Below are 17868 nucleotides of genomic sequence, written 5' to 3' on the forward strand. Positions count from 1 at the left end.
TTCTGCTTAGAAGATGATGGTATGTGGAGGGAAAGTATTTTTATTACTGTGATTCTTTGTTGGTGAACTAAGAAACCTGTCTTTTTATTTAATCTGTCACGAGGTCTGCATAAGAGTCACGCCTCTCTCCCAGGGGACGTTTTTTAGAGTTTGCAAATGTTTAACCAAGAGTTGGTAAAAATCTTTCTTTGTCTAGCTAAAAGCTTCCACAGAATATCTTTGATCCTTTAATACTGTATACTACAGTGTTTTCCAACTTTAAATTTTAAAATTCCTAAATAAAGCGTGCTTCATGATGTCGTAGACGTGCTCATGGTTTGCTTGGCAAGGGTCCTGGTTGTACTCTGGAAGCTTTTAAAATATTAATGTGTTTAATATGATGAGGTTTATATACTGGTTTCTGGCATGAATTAATAATGGTACATGATATGTTTTTATATAGTAGCATTTGATTTGATTTCCTAACATAGAAGCACACCTCTGATGTGTGTTTCCCATTGAAAGCCACAGTAGTCTTCCTATCAATTAGAATAAAGCAAGGTCCTTGTGTAGGGGAAGAGGAGGGAGTGAACATCCAGAATTGAAGGAGAATCTGATCCCCAAGTTCTTCCTGCATCTCGGGGCTTGGGAATCGCTGGGCAAAGGGCATCCTCCTCACATTTGTATAGCATTCTTCTCTCCCTTTCTCTCTGAGCCTGCTAGGTCTCTTGTGCAGAGCATACTTTTACCACTAAGTTCTACGCCCAGGAGGTTTATAACGGGCCCTGGAGCTGACTGTTAACCATAGCAGCAAAACCAGTGCGGGTGCTGAAATGACAGCTTCTAGATGGTGAAAGATGGTGTCTCTTTTATCCTTCATCTCATCTCTCTCATCAGTGAACTTCTTAACATTTTATTTCAGCAAATGGTTAAGAGGAGGTGTCAGTGTTAGTCACTGTTAGATCCTAACCAGGGTAACCACATACCCCAAATCCCTAGTCTCCTAAAAAAAAAAGTAATATTTGAGATATTAGTCATATAAAGTAAATCAGAACTATTTTGATGCGATTAAATCTTTATACTGTGATTTCAAAGAAATTATACATTTTAAATGTACCTGTTACAAAAAATGAAGTATCAGTTAGTAGGAAATCTGGGATTGATACCGAAATTGTATAAAGAGAAATGTGCTCTTCTATAACACCTGTTCAGAATGCCTCATAGATCCGCAAATGTAAATTTAATGGCAATTAAGTCACGTAATACTTTTTATTTTAATGACTACAAAGAAATTTTATAAATATGAAGCTAACTCAATTACTGAAAGTATAAGCATGCTTCAATTTAACCTAATATTAAATTTGCCCAACCAGTGAAAGCACTCGGCACTTTAGGGAGAGTAGTTTTTGGAACATGACCCCACAGCATATGAAACATAACTGGCAGTAAAATTGAAATCTCATTTGATACTGTTAATAGAGTCTAAATCAGCGATTTTCAACCAGCGTGCCGCAAGAATGTTTCAAACATGCAATACCTGACTACTTAGTCAGGGGCACCGACCTCTTTTCCCTTAGATTGTCAAATATAAAATGACAACAGCCAACAGAACAATAGCCACCTAGTATAAATGGATCAAAATTATACCTATTTTTTGTTAGATCAGCAAAAAAAAAAAAGTTTTTTGGTGTGCTGCAGAATTTTAGTCATTAGTTTATGTGTGCCTTGAGATGAAAAAGGTTGAAAATTGCCGGTCTAAATTGTATATTCCGTTTATTTGTCTGTGATTTGAAAAAAACTAACACCAAAATTCCTCCCCAACATTACTGTAAGTACTGAGGAATCTTCTTATGCAATATATACAGTTGTAAATATTGGATAACATACAAATACAAATATAAATACTACTGCAGCTCTTACTATAAGACATCATTTAGATGTATGGGTGTACCCAGTCCAAATATACTTCTGCCACTGTGTATCCTACCTACTCCCCAGGAATCGGGTGAAGGCAATGTGCAGAGGCATATGCACAGTGCAGGAAAGTCGACACTGCTCCTTCGTGCGCAACAAGGTATCACACTTTCTGGCATGGAGCCAGGTGTCTTGACCCATTCTCATTCTGGGTATTTTCCTTTTGATTTATGTCTAAGACAACATGTTTAACAAAAATAGTCTATGGGTTTGAGTCAGCCGGGAGTCTAAAGGAAGAGGAAGGAAATGTACTCTCATAGCAGAGGTATCCCTTGGCTCCCAGGGAAGGCCATTTAATATGCCTTGGGAAAGTTAAAGAACCCCAGCTAAGCTGCAGACCAGTATGGGGCAATGGAGGCAACTTGACCTGCCCCTGACTGATGTGCCGCTCTCCCCTCCTCTCTCTCATTCTCGTCCTGGCCTTGCCCCAACCTTGCATCTTTGACCGTGGCATCTAAGTCATGAATTTCCCTGTTGGCATGGGAAAGTCTAATTACTATATGTAATGAGGAGAATAAGTCTGAAAGATTACGAAATTTCAGGAAGGAAGACTTATGAATTAATTTCAAGATAGAAAAAGAAAATTTTTATACTAATTCTCTGAGAGGAAGCCAAACTATTTACAATACTTTATAGTTTTTAATTTTTCTACTCAAAATCAGTTACTGTCAGTGTATCTTTTCAACCTTAAAACTCTCTCTAGGTAAGCAGTGTAAGGGAGGGAGAATTTGAATTTATTTTGTTTCATGGAATTATCAAACTTCACTCATCTTGATGTATTTTTTTAGCCAACAAATCAAAGTAATGTAAAAAGCTGTTAATTTTCTGAATGTTGATGACTAATTTCAGTGTATTAGGTTTTTGCTCCCCCCAAAAATACAATAAGTGAGTCTGCACACCCATCGCTTTTTAATGGAATGCATTAGTTGTGAGATCAACTGCAAACGTAACTCAGAGAGACTCAGCTGCCTGAGGACTTCTTCATCGATTTCACATGAGTTGAAACTCTGACCCATTGCAGCATTCAGAAGAAGCCATTATTATACATGCTCTGTAGCCACATTTTGCAAACGTTAATTTCTCAGTTATATTAAAATCAATTTTCTTAAATAGCAAAAGGCACCAGAGTGAAAGAGAAACCACTAAGACAATTCTTTGTTCTTGGGCATTTTGCTGCGTTATGAGTCTATTAATTTTCCCAACCAGCAGGAAGAGAATTAGAAATATTCAAATATTATCACAAACAGGATATTAGAAGTCAGCCCTTCAGTAAAATTTTAACCTTTAATAATACATTGCTGAGATCTTTAAACTTACTAGAAATATGTGTTTAAGAAACTCACATATTTGGGGGGGTCTTTATAATTTTTATACACTGACCACTTGGTCTTTAGGGTAAGAATTGAAAAAATTATCTTTCTTAAATGAATTCCTCTCTTTGATACATGATCAAATATTCTACAAGAAAATCAGACATCTTCTAAATAGATTTAAATTCACACTGTATCATTTTTCAGGAGTTACTGAGATTAATTTAATCTTGAAACAGTTTCAGAATGTGAGAAGTAATTGATACAGCAGTAGATTATAGAATTCAGTGCCATTCATACCAGACTTCAGTTTGGAGCAAATATGAAAAATAATGTGAAATTTTTGTGTTATTTAGGGACAGTGTATTATTTAGTTGTAAGCCAGGAAATGTCGAGTTATAATTACTCCCTTATCCCAAACCTATCTACTTATCACAATTAATTTACTGGTATTATTTTAGATACTGTTCTATATTGTCAATGCCTCAAAAAGTAAACCTTTAATTTCTTAGTATTTATAAATAAAAATAAATTTATTCCAAATTTATTTTGTAATAAAGGAGCTGGTTAACTCCGTAGTAGTGTTTAATGTCTTTAGCTCAGTCAATGTGAACAGCTTACCTTTAGTAAACACTCTTACGTAATTGCTTTTTTTCCTGAAATAAATTTATCACAGTTGCGCATTCATTTTATATTTCAGCTTATTTCAACACTACAAGCTATATGAATTTCTGTTCTACTCTGCCAGGGAAGAAATTGTGATAGGAACGGAGGTAAGTAATTTATCTAGATGGGACTAATTAAGCTGAATCACTTAATGCATGCTGATCAGCATCTGGATCTTTAACTGCTTAAAGCAAGTTCTTGTCAAGATTACTCAAGTGTTAATATAACCAACTAGTGGTTTACAAAAAGAATAATTACATAAAGTGAGCTTTGGATTAAGAAAATAAGCTGTCTTTTGGCATTAAAAGCATTGTTAATCATGTATACTTTAGGTATTTATGGATTGATTATTTGACAAAGCTCAATTGGATAGGGTATGTATGTCTTCATAGAAATAAAATCAGGAAAAGTGAGATAAATTAATTCAGTTAAATCTCTTCTAATTTCACATTTATTTTCAGTCTACTCATTTAAGGCCTAATTCAAATCCCACTTCCTCAGTGAAACAAACCTTCTTTAATTGCATCGCATCTCAAAGGAAGGGTTTAGGCAAACTCTTCAATCACATTCCATTATTTTATTCCAGTTAATCTCTTCCTGCTGAAAATTGGCTACTTTTCCGCACCAGTAAGCACATACATATGTACTGTGTCATGTGCATTGATAATAGAGTCAGTACAACCTGACTATTATTTCCTTGAAGAAAAGGATCACCACAGCATGCAGTATAATGCAGGACATAGTAATCCCTCAACTAACACTGCGTAAGTGGTTCAGTGACAATGCATAGCGTAGCAGTTCTATGGTCAGTGGTCTACCTGCACACACTTTGAACAGCCTTACAAATAATCACATATCTAGAAGGACCAGAAATGAATTTCGTGTAAGGCAACACCTCTGAGGAGGCTAAAAATGCCATAAAAAGGGGCTCCTTAGGTGTTCTAGTACTTTAGGAGGCTGCATTGCTTAGAAGTATAAGGGATGGGGGTGGCTATGTTCAGAAATAAACAGTAAATAAGGGGATATTATGTTATCTTTATAGTTTTACTGATACTAAGAACCAGATGGAATGTGCCAGCTATTCAGCCTTCCAGAGGATCGTTGCTTTGGTGTTTATAAATTGCTTGCTTCATAAACATGTCAGCCACATTACCCTCCTGTTGGGTATTTGTTTTTAATGGTGCCCTTTTAAAAATGAGCTGAAGGAAAACAAGCAACTGTTTTGCTTTTGAGTTTCCCTAAAATTTCTTCCTTCCAGTGTCCTTGTAGCCTAAATTAAATGTCACTTGACAAAGTTTCACTGGGATCATACCATTAAGAATTACATCATCCAGTGTGGCAGCTTCGCCATGGTGGTCGGCTGGACGTACAGTCCTCCCTCAACCACTTGGCACAACTTTGGGAAAGCGGTGGTGGCTTCAACAGAAGCATGAGCAGATATTTAGAATTATCAAGAAAAAAGTGTCATAAAGAACTGCCTTTTCCCTTTGTTAATTGCACCATCATCCCTCTCTTCTCTCTTGTAAGGATATATTTAGGTGACCTTTATTCTTCTGGAAAGATAAAATGGAGAAATAGACAGGGATTGGCTCCTTTATTTGCCATTGTCTTTTGTATGTTCCCCAAGCTGATCTGAACTATAAAAATAATCTTGAAGGAAAAGATACTGGGTCTTCCTGAATTAGACCTCTCATGGAATTTTAAAGGCTTAACAAAAGCACTTACTATAATACAATATTTTGTGGCATTTTAGAATTGCCTGGTAACTGTTAGTGCAAACATCTGTTTTTAAATTAAAAATCTTTTATGGAAGAGGCAGGAGCCTTCCCCACTAATGGGATTATTCATGCCACCTCAGTGCTCTGGGACCAAACAAGGACCACAAGATGGCCACATAAATGGTCCAAACTTAACCGTCAGGCAAGTAGTCAAGTTCAGTAACTGATGGAGTTTCGTTTTGAAATTGTGGATGGAAGATTAGAACAAAACACATAAGTCACCTCTAAGAATACATGATAAATATTTTTAATTATTAATAAAGAATATAAATAATGTTCCCACTTTTCTTTTGTTTTAGTTTAAGTTGATTTTTTTAATTTAATTACTGTTTCTAGCTATTTCTACTCATTTTTTCAAGAAATTTCATGTTATTCTTAGATCAAAGAAGACACATTTCAGTAAATCAAGATTCTCGACCTGAGAATTTTTTGTAATTTAGAAATCTTTTTAATGGACATAATTTTATGATCAACATGTTTGGTCATTGATTCAGTGGTTTACAGTTTTTATGTGTTGAAAAAGGCAGTAAACAACCAGAAGGAGCTTGGATAATGATACAATGGATCAGAATATGGAAGCAGCAAATGCCTGTAGTTTTAGCCACCAGAGTAGATAAAGTACGTGGACGTCACTCACTTTATTTAAAGAGATGAGGTCTCCCTTTCAGTCACCCAAGTCAGGAGCTCTCCAAGTCTGTTGTTTCGACAATGCAATTAGCTGACAGACTCTCTGACGTAAGAATTGAAAGTAAACCAGAATCTCTTCAGGGGATATATATTTTCCTTGGCCTGAGCCCCCCACCCAGAAACCTAGAAACTGCTGTCTTTTGCTTTTGTTAAGTGAAAACTACAAGAAATATTTAATAACTTCACACAAAGAACTCTACTGGATACTGACAATGGTGACGATCAAAAACTCAGAGCAGACACCCAAAGTCGTTGTTCCAGCCCAGTGTCTACTGCCAGACATCAACTAAAATTAGATGCTGCAGCTATACGGTTGTTTGTTCATCGTTTCAGTGTATGTTATCGAGTTCCTGTTATGTTTAGGCCTTGTACTTGTTTTAGGTATACACAGTGACAAGCAGCAATGCTTGTCCTCAAGGAATTAGCACTCTGATGAAGAGAGCTAGAAGAATAAATAGGTAATTACAATATAGGACCCCAAATGTTATGATCCCATGGGAACAAATAGAAGACAAAGAGGGAGCACCTAACCTATAGATTTAAGACTCATGGGAGCTTCAAAGAAGAAATGGAATCGAATAGGAAACCTCAAGTCTGTAAATGAGTTAGCCAGACAGTATATTATAATTGGGGGCGGTGGTGGGGGGAATGAAAGAAATTCTGCTCAAAATACCTGGTAACCACGTGTGGTTAGCTGGATCTAAGTAGTGAAACAAAGTTATTAAGTGTGTATGTACATGAGAGTGCGCCTATTACGAATGCACGTGTCTCTTTCCCTCATCCCAGTTTTATTTCACCTCTATGATTCTCTCTGTTTTAGCCTCAGTCCCTTCTACTGCAGACAGGCTTCCTCCAACTGGCAGGAGGCAGGACACAGGCAGCTCTAGTTTAACAACTCCAGAAGAGAGGTCCTTCCTCACTGTGTTGATATTCCCGGCTGTGCTCGTGTCCTGTGTCCACCCCTGAGGAACCCCTGTGTCCAGCCCTGATTAATGTTATTAGAAGACCAAAGTAGGCCATATTGAATGGGTAACAGGATGTATACATACCTAAAAGAAGCAGAAAGAAATTTTGCAGAACAGAAAAGTGATTTTATCAAAGGAGTGAAGTGAAAATGTGTACACAACTCTTCTTCCAACCATAACCCCATGAGACCAAAATTTTCAAAATCCATAATGCTGTGGATGAAATGTTTTATGATATCTAAAATTATAGATTATTTTGATTAGATGAATCCATAGCCTCATATGTACAAAGAAGATGATACAGAGTTAATGAAGGTTTGTTAGGCATCCTCAGTTGACATGGAAATGGGAGAAAACTTTAGATGGAAAAAACGAAAGCAAGTAGGGGACTACTTTCAGAGCAACTGCACTATACAGCCCCTTCACCTTTGGTGCTTGAGCAGAGCACTGGGACTCCACAGTATTTGCTCCAAGCTAAAGAAACTAGTGCACACATTGACATCCAACAGGAAAGCAGCTCTGTAGTGGCTACTGACCTTCAGGAGAGATGACAAATACACGCTACATGTACGCTGCTAGCACACCTAACTACCATCATCCTTAGCCCCTTGTCTCTAGAAGCAAGCTACGGCAAACAAACACACCCAGACACGTGAACTGGAGTCATCTAATGTAAGGATAAGCTGGCAGCCCCCAAATCATCTAACAGTTGAGGAAAATAAAAACATACAGAGGCGTGAAACTCTACAAACAGATCAGGTAATAGCTAAGGAAGAGTTAAGCGAGCAAATGGTAGACGACCAATTATATTTTCAGGAAAGTTTGAAATTTTATTATACTTTTTTTTCATATTTTATTTTTATTTTTAAGCTTATTTTTGTTTTTGTTTTTTAAGTTTTTATTCAGTTACAATTGTCTGCATTTTCTTCCCATCCCTCCACCCCACCCCAGCCAGTCCCACCTCCCTCCTCCTCCTCTACCCTCCCCCTTGATTGTCAGGGGGCTTTAACGCAGCCCCCCGGTCCGCCACGGATGAAGGCCATCCGTGGTGATGGTGGCTCGAAGCCTCTGGTCTGTGCAGGTCCCTTTTCGGGCGCCAGATGTCGGGGAGCTTTAACGCAGCCCCCCCCCCCCCCCCGCCCTGTCCGCCATGGATGAAGAATAAGACTACCAAGACATGATCTGCTTGAGGAAAGGTGGCAGATCTCTCAAAGGAGAAGGGCCTTGATCCTTTCCCTCCATAGGCTTTTATTAGGTTCATTTGCATAGGAATACAGATAAAGCTCATCAATCATTGTCAGCCAGTAAGGGTTAAACAATACAGGATTTACAGAGAACCTTGAGGGCTTATTCTGAGTCACAGCCAATTAGTTAGAGGGCCATAAAACCTTAGGTGCCAGACTCATCTCAGGTCTGGACCCTTATGTTTTAAACTGAGGGTACAGATTAAGTAGGTTTCACAGGAATGTCCGTATTTTTCTTAGGCCTGATTCCCCAGGGAATCCACCCCTCCCAGCACAGGACTGCACTGCCCTCTGTTATTGCTTCAGGCTCCAGTCAGACAGGGAAGTAAAGCAGCCAAGAGATTAGGAGACTTCTTGCAGACAGAATGAGGACTCAGGCTATTTCAAAGCAGAGGGGCGAGGGTCCATCACCCCCTTTTGCCACAGCCCCCCGAGTCCTTCCCTGGGGGCTTATCCCTGGTGACCAGAGCCTGTCTTAGGTTGATCCTTCCTTGTGGATTCTTATCCATCATTGGCTAACTGGCCAAGCTCAGGACCAAGCAGGGTGAAGTGGGCAGAGGTGGTACACCTGCCAGGGAGACAAGCTTTGTCTCCTTTGTGGTTTATGGTCCCAACTCTCACTCAGCCTTAACCATGGGGGGTTACAGCCTCTGAAACTGGGCAGGGTGGTTCCCAACACTTGATTTTGTCCTTGTGTCCTTTGAAACACTGAACTAATAGAGATCTTAGAAATTTAAAATATGAGTTGAAAACATTTAATGAATTACAGGTACAATTTTATGTTGATAGATTTAAAAATGTAAAAAAAAAATGATTTCAGGGAGCTATAAATTACCAGTATTTTCTTGAGAAAATGCAGAAAATCTTAATAGAATGAATGATAACCATATAAAGTACTGAAAAATCCATGCATAGAAATGGCATCAGACCTAGAAGGTTTTATAGGCCACTTTTACCGAAATTTCATAGATAATTCCCTTTTATGAATTGCAGTGGAGGATAGGAGGTAGAAAGCTTTCAACTCATTTGAAGTTAGTATAATCTCGAGAAAGGCTATAAATTGGTAATGAATTATAATGAAAAATGGAAAAGAATAATGCAAAGCTCTGGGGAATCTCAGTTATGAAAATAGATGCAACAATCTTAAATAAAATTTTAGGAAGTGAAACATAGAAGAGGATTAGATGTTCAAATAGGGTGTATTCCAGATATGGAAGGATGGTTTAACACCGAGACATTTATTAATGTTTTTCATTATATTGTCAAATTAAGAGAATAAAAAACCGGTGAGCATCTCAATAGATATGGAAGAGCATTTAATAAAATTCAACATTAATTTCTGATTTTAAAAAGACTAATCAGTATATAGAATTACACTCTTGAGTCATAAAATATATTAACTCAAGAAACTCATTAGAAATGTTTTAATGAAAACCTTAAAATACCTACTTGAACAAGACAATGCTAATTATTATTACTCAATATTGCTATTTAGTTTCTAGCCAATGTAGTAAAACAAAAAAGAAGTCAAAAGTAGAAGACGAGGAAAGTTACTGCAAAATAACACACAAGCCTGCCATTGTTTGCAGGATGTATCAAATGCAAACAACAATAAGAAAATATCATTTCTCTATATTTTAGTAATAACCCATTAGAAAAGGATCACATCGATAGTGATGAAAACCATGAAATAATTAGGTATGAACCTAACAAAAATGTGAAAGAATGATGCAATGAAAATTAAGTAGTTTTAGTAAAGAAAATATTTTTCTTAAATTCTGAGTAAATGGAGAGACAAACATGTTCCCAGTTATGAATATTCAATTTTAGGAAGATATTTCACTCTAACCTGTAAACTCAAGGTGGTTGCAATCAAAATGTTATAATTGTGGCACTTTACCAAGTAAATTTTTTAAAGAAATTATTGTGGGACATATACAAAGTAGAAGAAATAGCATTAACCCTCACATATCTATTAACTATATTCCACAGTTTTGAACTAATGCCAATAATTGTTAAATATTTTAATATTGCTAGAATATAGTTATTTTAAATTTACTCTTTAATATCATCAAATGTGCAACCAATGATCAAAAGCCCCTGATTATCTTAAAACTGGTTTGTGTTTGTGTTTTGGTTTCTTCGTTTGAAGTAGCATCCAAATAAGACACCTACATTGCAATTAGTTTCTTGAATCATTTTTAATGTATAGGTTTACTATTTGTTTTTATTCTTCCCTTGGAATTTATTTGTTGAAGAAACCACATCTTCTACCCTCTAGAATTTCCCAAGGCTTGATTTGCTAATTGCATTCCCATGGTGTTGTTAACATGTTCCTCTGTCTTCCATATTTCTAGTAAATGGGTTGTTAAGGTTTAAAGATGGACCGGATTTCAGTTCAGACGTTTAGCAAGAACAAGTTCTATACACTTTTATTAGGAGGCAATAATGTCTGATTTTACTATTTTGTTGTGTGATCTCAGGAACCACTGAGCATCCTTGGCTAGATATATAATTTCATTAAGGGTTAAAAAGTGGCGATATTCTATTTATTATTTTTTAAAATTTATGAGATGGACACTTTTATGAATAAAAACTTTTACTCTTCATTTTTTTTAGTGAACTGAGATATAGCTCATATAGTAAAGATAGGATGAATGCTTGATTCTTCTTTCTTTAAAAAATAGTTTTCAAATAATAAGTTGGATTTTTAGTATCCTCCAAAAGTGATTCCTCCACCTCAAGATGCCTGCATACCAATTCTTGGGACCTGTGAATTTGTAACCGTACAGGGCAAAAGGTATGCAGATATGACTAAATTAAAAGATTCCAGATGGGGAGATTATTTTGTATTATCCAAGTGGGCTCAGTTTAATCATAAGACTCATAAGAGAAAAGGCAAGGAAGGAGACAGTCAGAGATAGGGAAAGAAATTCGAATTTGCTATACTATTTGCCTTCAGGACGGAGGAATGGGCCAGGAGCCAAAGAATCCTGGTCACGCCCAGGCAGTGGATAGGGCAAGGGAACAGATTCTCCTCTAGAGCCTCTAGAATGAATGCAGGCCTGTCAATGTGTGAAGTGAAGGACTTCTGACTTGCAGAACTGTAAGATACTAAATTTGTGTTATTTTAAGCCACTAAGTTTGTGATAATTTGTTATAGCAAGAATAAGAAACTAACGCAGATTTTGACTAATGGCACACATTTGTTTTAATTGCTATTCTTATTAATGCTCAGGTTGTCTCATCTTTGATCAGTTACCCCATTGGTCTATTTGCCAGTTCCTGTCTGAATACCATAGTGTTTTAATTACCATAGCTTTGTAGAATGTCTTGTTTTCTGATATGGCTATGCCTTCTCATTGTTGTTGTTCTTCTTCAATATTTGGTTGATTACATAGTTTATATGTAATAGATCATTTTTTCTTCCATATGAATTTTAGAATTATACTCATGAAGATGTGTGTTTCTTGCATATAACATTTACAAGTATTTAGAAAATTGGCATTTAAAAATCAGTTGGGATAATTGGCTACATGTTTGATGAAAAAAAGTTAAATTTCTACCTCATCCCAAACTTGAAAATAGGTCTAATTCATTAAGAGATTCATTTCTCATAATCACAGATATATCCAATAATAGAAAACTATAATTTTGTCCCAAACTTCCATTGAAAACAGCTAGAAAAATTGGGCAAGATTTTTTAAAAGACTCAAATATTTGAAAGTATTGAAGCTAGCAAAGCTTAAAACAATTTATGGGTCAAAAAGTGAGCCTGACAAAAATCTTGGAATTATAAGAGGAGAGATTTAAAACAATTATGATTAATAAGCTAAAGGTTCTAATGAGTAAAATAGACATCATAGAAAAAAAGAAGGCAAATGTAAGCAGAGAGATGGAAATCCTAAGAAAGAACTGAAAAGAAATGCTAAAGATTTTTAAAAATCAGTTAAGAATAATGAAGAATGACTTTCATGGGCTTATTAGTAGAATGGACACAGCTGAGGAAAGAATCTCTAGGCTAGAGGATATTATTAATTTAATTCTCAAACAAAAAAACAAAGAACAATACTGGAAAAAAACAAAGCAGACTATTCAAGGAACATGGGACAATTTTAACAGGTGTTTAACATACATATGTTGGGGATATCAGAAGCAGAACGAAAGAAACAGAAAAAGTATTTGAAGCAACGATGACTGAAAATTGCCCCAAATTAATGTCAGACACCAAGCCACAGATCCAGGAAGCTTAGAGAACACCAGGGGTGATAAATGTCCCCCAAAATTACACCTAGGCATATCAAACTATACAAAATCAAAAATTAAAAGTCCTGAAAAAAGCAAGAGGGAATAAAAACATATAGAGGAACTCATGTAAGAATTACATCCCAATTCTCCTCAATAACTGTGCAAGCAAGAAGTGAGTGGAATGAAATATTTTAGTTTTGAGAGGAAAATATAAGGTACCGCCTATAATTCTGTACCCTCCAAAATTACCCTTTAAAAGTGAAACAGAAATATTTTTTCAGACAAACAAAACTTGAGGTAATTTGTTGCCAGTAGACTTGCATTGCAAGACATGTTTAAACAAGTTATTTAGAAAGACAGAAAATAATATAGGTGAGACACTAGGACCTATATAAAGTAAGGAAACACATCAAAGAAGGAATAACTGTGTGTATAAAATGTATAAGTGAAACAAATGGCAGCAAGGATACAACAGAGGAGAGGGAAAATAGGATTTTGTTATAAAATCCTCACACTACCCATGAAGCAATAAAGTGTTATTGTAAATTGGATTTGGATTATCTGTAAATTGATATTGCAAACTCTAGGGAAACCACTAAAAAGATATATAACTGATACACTAAGAAAGAAAAAAATGGAATCCTATAAAATGTTCAATTAAAACTACAAAAGGCAGAAAAACAGTAGAAGACAGTAAGAACAACAAAGAACAAGGGCAACAAATAGAAAACTAACAAATATCATAGATACTAATCCAACTATAAGAATAATCACTTTCAAAGCCAATGGTCTAAATGCATCAATAAAAAGAGATTGTCAGTGTGCATCCAAAAGCAAAACCCATCTATAAGTTGTCTGCAAGGAACCCACTTACATATAAAGACACACCTAGAGTAAAAGTAAGTGGATGGAGGAAATTACACAATACTGACATTAATCAAAAGAAAACAGGAGTAGCTATGTCGATTTCAGATGGAGCAAACTTCAAGCAAGGTAAATTACCAGATATAAAGAAGGACGCTACTTAAGGATGAAAGGGTTGATTCCCCAAGAAGAAACAAGTGTAACATGTATGTGACTAATAGCAGGGCATCGGACTACGTGAGGCAAAATTGCAAAGAGAAATACAAGAATCATCTATCATTGTTGGAGATGTCAATCCCCCTCTATTAGAAGTGCACAGATGTAGTTGGCAGTAAATCGGTAAGGACATAGTTGAACTCAACAACACCATCACTCAACTGAGTATAATTGACATCTATAGACTACTTAGTCCAACCAAACCTGCAGAATTCAAACTCACATGGAACATTCACCAAGACATTCTGGGCTATAAAACACACCTTGACAAATTTAAAAGAACAGAAATCATACAATGTTCTCAGACCACAATGGAATTAAATTAAAAATCAATAACAGAAATATAACTGGAAAAACCCACAGTGCACAGAGATTAAACAACACATTTCTAATAACACTGGGTCAAATAAGACATCTCAAGAAAAATGTTAAATATTTTGAACTAAATAAAAGTGAAAACACAGCTTATCAAAATTTGTAGTCTACAGCAAAAGTGCATAGAGGAAAATTTATAGCATAGAATGTGTGTATTAAAAAACAAGAAAAATCTAAAATCAATAATCTAAGTTTATACCTTAAAAAAACTAGAAAAAAAATAGCAAATTGAATTCAAAGTAAGCAGAAGAAAAGCCATAATTAGAATTAGAGCAGAAATCAATAAAATTGAAAACAGGAAATCAATAGAGAAGAGCAATGAAATCAAAAGCTGGTTTTTTGAAAAAATCGATAAGCCTCTAGCAAGGCTGACTAAAAAAACAGAATGTACACAAATTAACAATATCAATAATGAAAGAGGGGACATCACTACAGATCCCATGGACATTAAAAGGGTAATAAAGGAATACTGTGAGCAATTCTATGCCCACAAATTTGATAACTTATATGAAATGGACCAATTCCAAAGATACAGCATGCCAAAACTCACAGAAGAAATAGATAATGTGAAAAGGCCTATATATACTAAAGAAGTTAAATAGATTATTATTAACATTCAAAAGGGAAAGCAGGGGGCTCAGATGGGTTCACTGGTAAATTCGAACAAACATATAAAGAGGAAATTATACCAGCTCTCTACAATCTTTTTCAAAAGATAAAAGCAGAGTAAATAATTTTTAACTTAGTCTATGGGGCCAGCATTACCCTAACACTAAAATCAGACAAAACCATTCCAAGAAAACTGTAGAACAATCTCTCCCATGAACATATATGCAAAAATGCTCAACAAAATATTAGCAAGCTGTATCCAACAATGTATTCACCATGATCAAACGGATTTCTCCCAGGTATGCAAGGCTTGTTCAACATTCGAAATTCAATTAATGCAATTTTTCACAACAGGCTAAAAAATAAAAATCATATGATCACATCAGTAGCTGCAGAAAAAGCATTTGACAAAATCCAACACCTATTTATGACAAAAACTCTCAGCATATTAAGTATAAAGGGAAACTCCCTCAGTTAATGAAGAATATTGATGAAAAAGAGCCCTGACATTAACATCATACTTAACAATGAGGAACTCAAAGTTCTCCTAGTAAGATCAGGTACAAGGCAGGGATATCTCCTCTCACCACTCCTTTTCAACATCATACCAGAAGTTTTAGCTAATTTGATAACATAAGGAAATAAAAGTTATATAAATTTGGAAGGAAGAAATCAAACTGTCTTTGCTGATGACATGACTGTCTATGTAGAAAATCAGAAAGAATTTACAAAAGAAGTAAAAGCTAGATGAATTAGTGACTATGGCAAACTTGCACGATACAAGGTTAATATACCAAAAATCAAGTGCTGTCCTATATACTGCAATGAACAAGTAGAATTCCAAAGTAAAAACACTTTACCTTTTTCATTAGCACCCCGAAAATGAAATACTTAGTTATAAATCTAACAAAATGTGTACAATATCGATATGAAAACTACAAAACTCTGATGAACAAAATGAAACAAGAACTATATAAATGGAGAGATGTTACGTGTTCATGGATAGAAAGACTCAATATTGCCAAGACGTCAGTTCTCCCCAACTTGACGTATAGGTTCAATGCAATCACAATAAAAATTCCAGCAAGTTATTTTATTTGTATTGAAAAACTCATTCTTAACTTTATGTGGAGAGACAAAAGGCTCAGAACAGCCAACACAGTATTGAAGAAGAAAAACAAAGTTGAAGGACTGATACTACCCAACTTCAAGACTTACTATAAGCTATAATAATCAAGACAGTGTGGTATTGGTAAAAAACAAAAATCAACAAATAGATCAGTAGAACAGAATAAAGAATCCAGAAATATGCCCCCATAAATCCATAAATACAGGGTGGACAAAAGTAGGTGTACAGTTGTAATACAAATAAATAATACAATAATTAACAAATAATTCAGGAATAAATTGTATTTTGCACACTCACAATGGTAAACCTACTGTTGCCCACCTCTGTATACTCAATGGACCTTTGACAAAGGAGCAAATGCAATACGATGCCTCAAAGATAGACTTTCTAACCAGTGATGCCGGAACAACTGGACATCAACACGCAAAAAGACAAATCTAGAGACAGATTTTACAACTTTCACAAAAATTAACTCCAAATGGATCACAAGCCAATTGTAAAATACAAAACTATTAAACTCCTGAAATATGACATAGGAGAAAACCAAGATGACTTTGGGTATGACAATGACTTTTAAGATACAACACCAATGGCACAATCCATGAAAGAAATAATTGATAAGCCAAAAGTCATTAAAATTAAAAACTTCTCTGCTGAGCAAGTAAGTATCGTGAGAATGTAAAGATAAGTCACAAACTGGGAGTAAATATTTACAAAAGACACATATGATAAAGAGCTTTTATCCAGAATATACAACGAACTCTTAAAACTCAACAATAAAAAACAAACAGCCCCAGCTGGTGTGGCTCAGTGGATTGAGTGCTGGCTGTCAAACCAAAGGGTCACTGGTTCAATTCCCTCTCAGGGCACATGCCTGGGTTGCGGCCAGGTCCCCAGTAGGGGAAGCATGAGAGGCAACCACACATTGATGTTTCTCTTCCTCTCTTTCTCCCTCCCTCCCCCTCTGTCTAAAAATAAATAAATAAAATCCTTTTAAAAAAAAGAAACAACCTGATTATAAGTTAGGCCAAAGACCTTAACAGACACCTCACCAAGATACACAGATAGCCAAAAAGCATTTGAAGAGATGCTCCACGTCATATGTCATCCCAGAAATACAGATTAAGGCAACAATGGGATGCAGCCATGCACCTAATAGAATGGCCAAAATCTGGAACAACGACACCACCAAATGGTGGCAAGGATGTGGAGTAACAGGAACTCTCATTCATTGCCGGTGGGAAATGCAAAATGGAACAGTGGCTTTGTAAGGCAGTTTCTTACAAACTAAACATACTCTTACCATACAATCCAGTAGTCCTGCTTCTTGATATTTACTGAAAGATGGTGAAAATGTGCGTCCCCACAAAAACCTGCACACAGGTGTGTACAGCAGCTTTATTCAAACTTCACCAAAACTTGGAAGCAACCATGATGTCCATCAGTGGATGAATGGATGAATAATGGGTGATGCACCCAGACAATGGAATATTATTCAATGCTAAAAAGAAATGAGCTGCGAAAACATAAAAAGACATGAAGGAACCTGAAATGCATATTATCAAGTGAAAGAAGCCAGTCTTAAAAGACAACATGCTGTATGATTCCTTATGTGACACTCTGGAAAAGACAAATCTATGGAGACAGGAAAACGATTAGTGATGATGGGGAGAAAAGGCATACAACTGTAATTGAATATCAGTAAAAATTTTTAAAAAAAGATTAGTGTGTGCCAGTGGTTGAGGGAGGGGAAAGGGGTTAATAGGACAAATAGGAGGAGCACAAAGGACTTTTTACAGCAGTAAAAATACTCGTTATGCTACC

At 35.9% G+C, this 17868-nt stretch overlaps 1 protein-coding gene across 2 annotated transcripts in view; it reads left to right on the forward strand.

Annotated features, from left to right (window-relative positions):
• CABCOCO1 (ciliary associated calcium binding coiled-coil 1) overlaps window positions 1-17868 on the forward strand; it is a 115160-nt gene that overhangs the window by 31160 nt on the left and 66132 nt on the right. For both annotated transcript variants that reach the window (XM_024561311.3, XM_053923037.1), the window contains one exon: window positions 3964-4036. In XM_024561311.3, the coding sequence (XP_024417079.2) occupies window positions 3964-4036 (73 nt within the window). The remainder of the gene's footprint in view (window positions 1-3963; window positions 4037-17868) is intronic.

This window comes from Desmodus rotundus, chromosome 4 (assembly GCF_022682495.2).
Source record: "Desmodus rotundus isolate HL8 chromosome 4, HLdesRot8A.1, whole genome shotgun sequence".
Taxonomy (NCBI): Eukaryota; Metazoa; Chordata; class Mammalia; order Chiroptera; family Phyllostomidae; genus Desmodus; species Desmodus rotundus.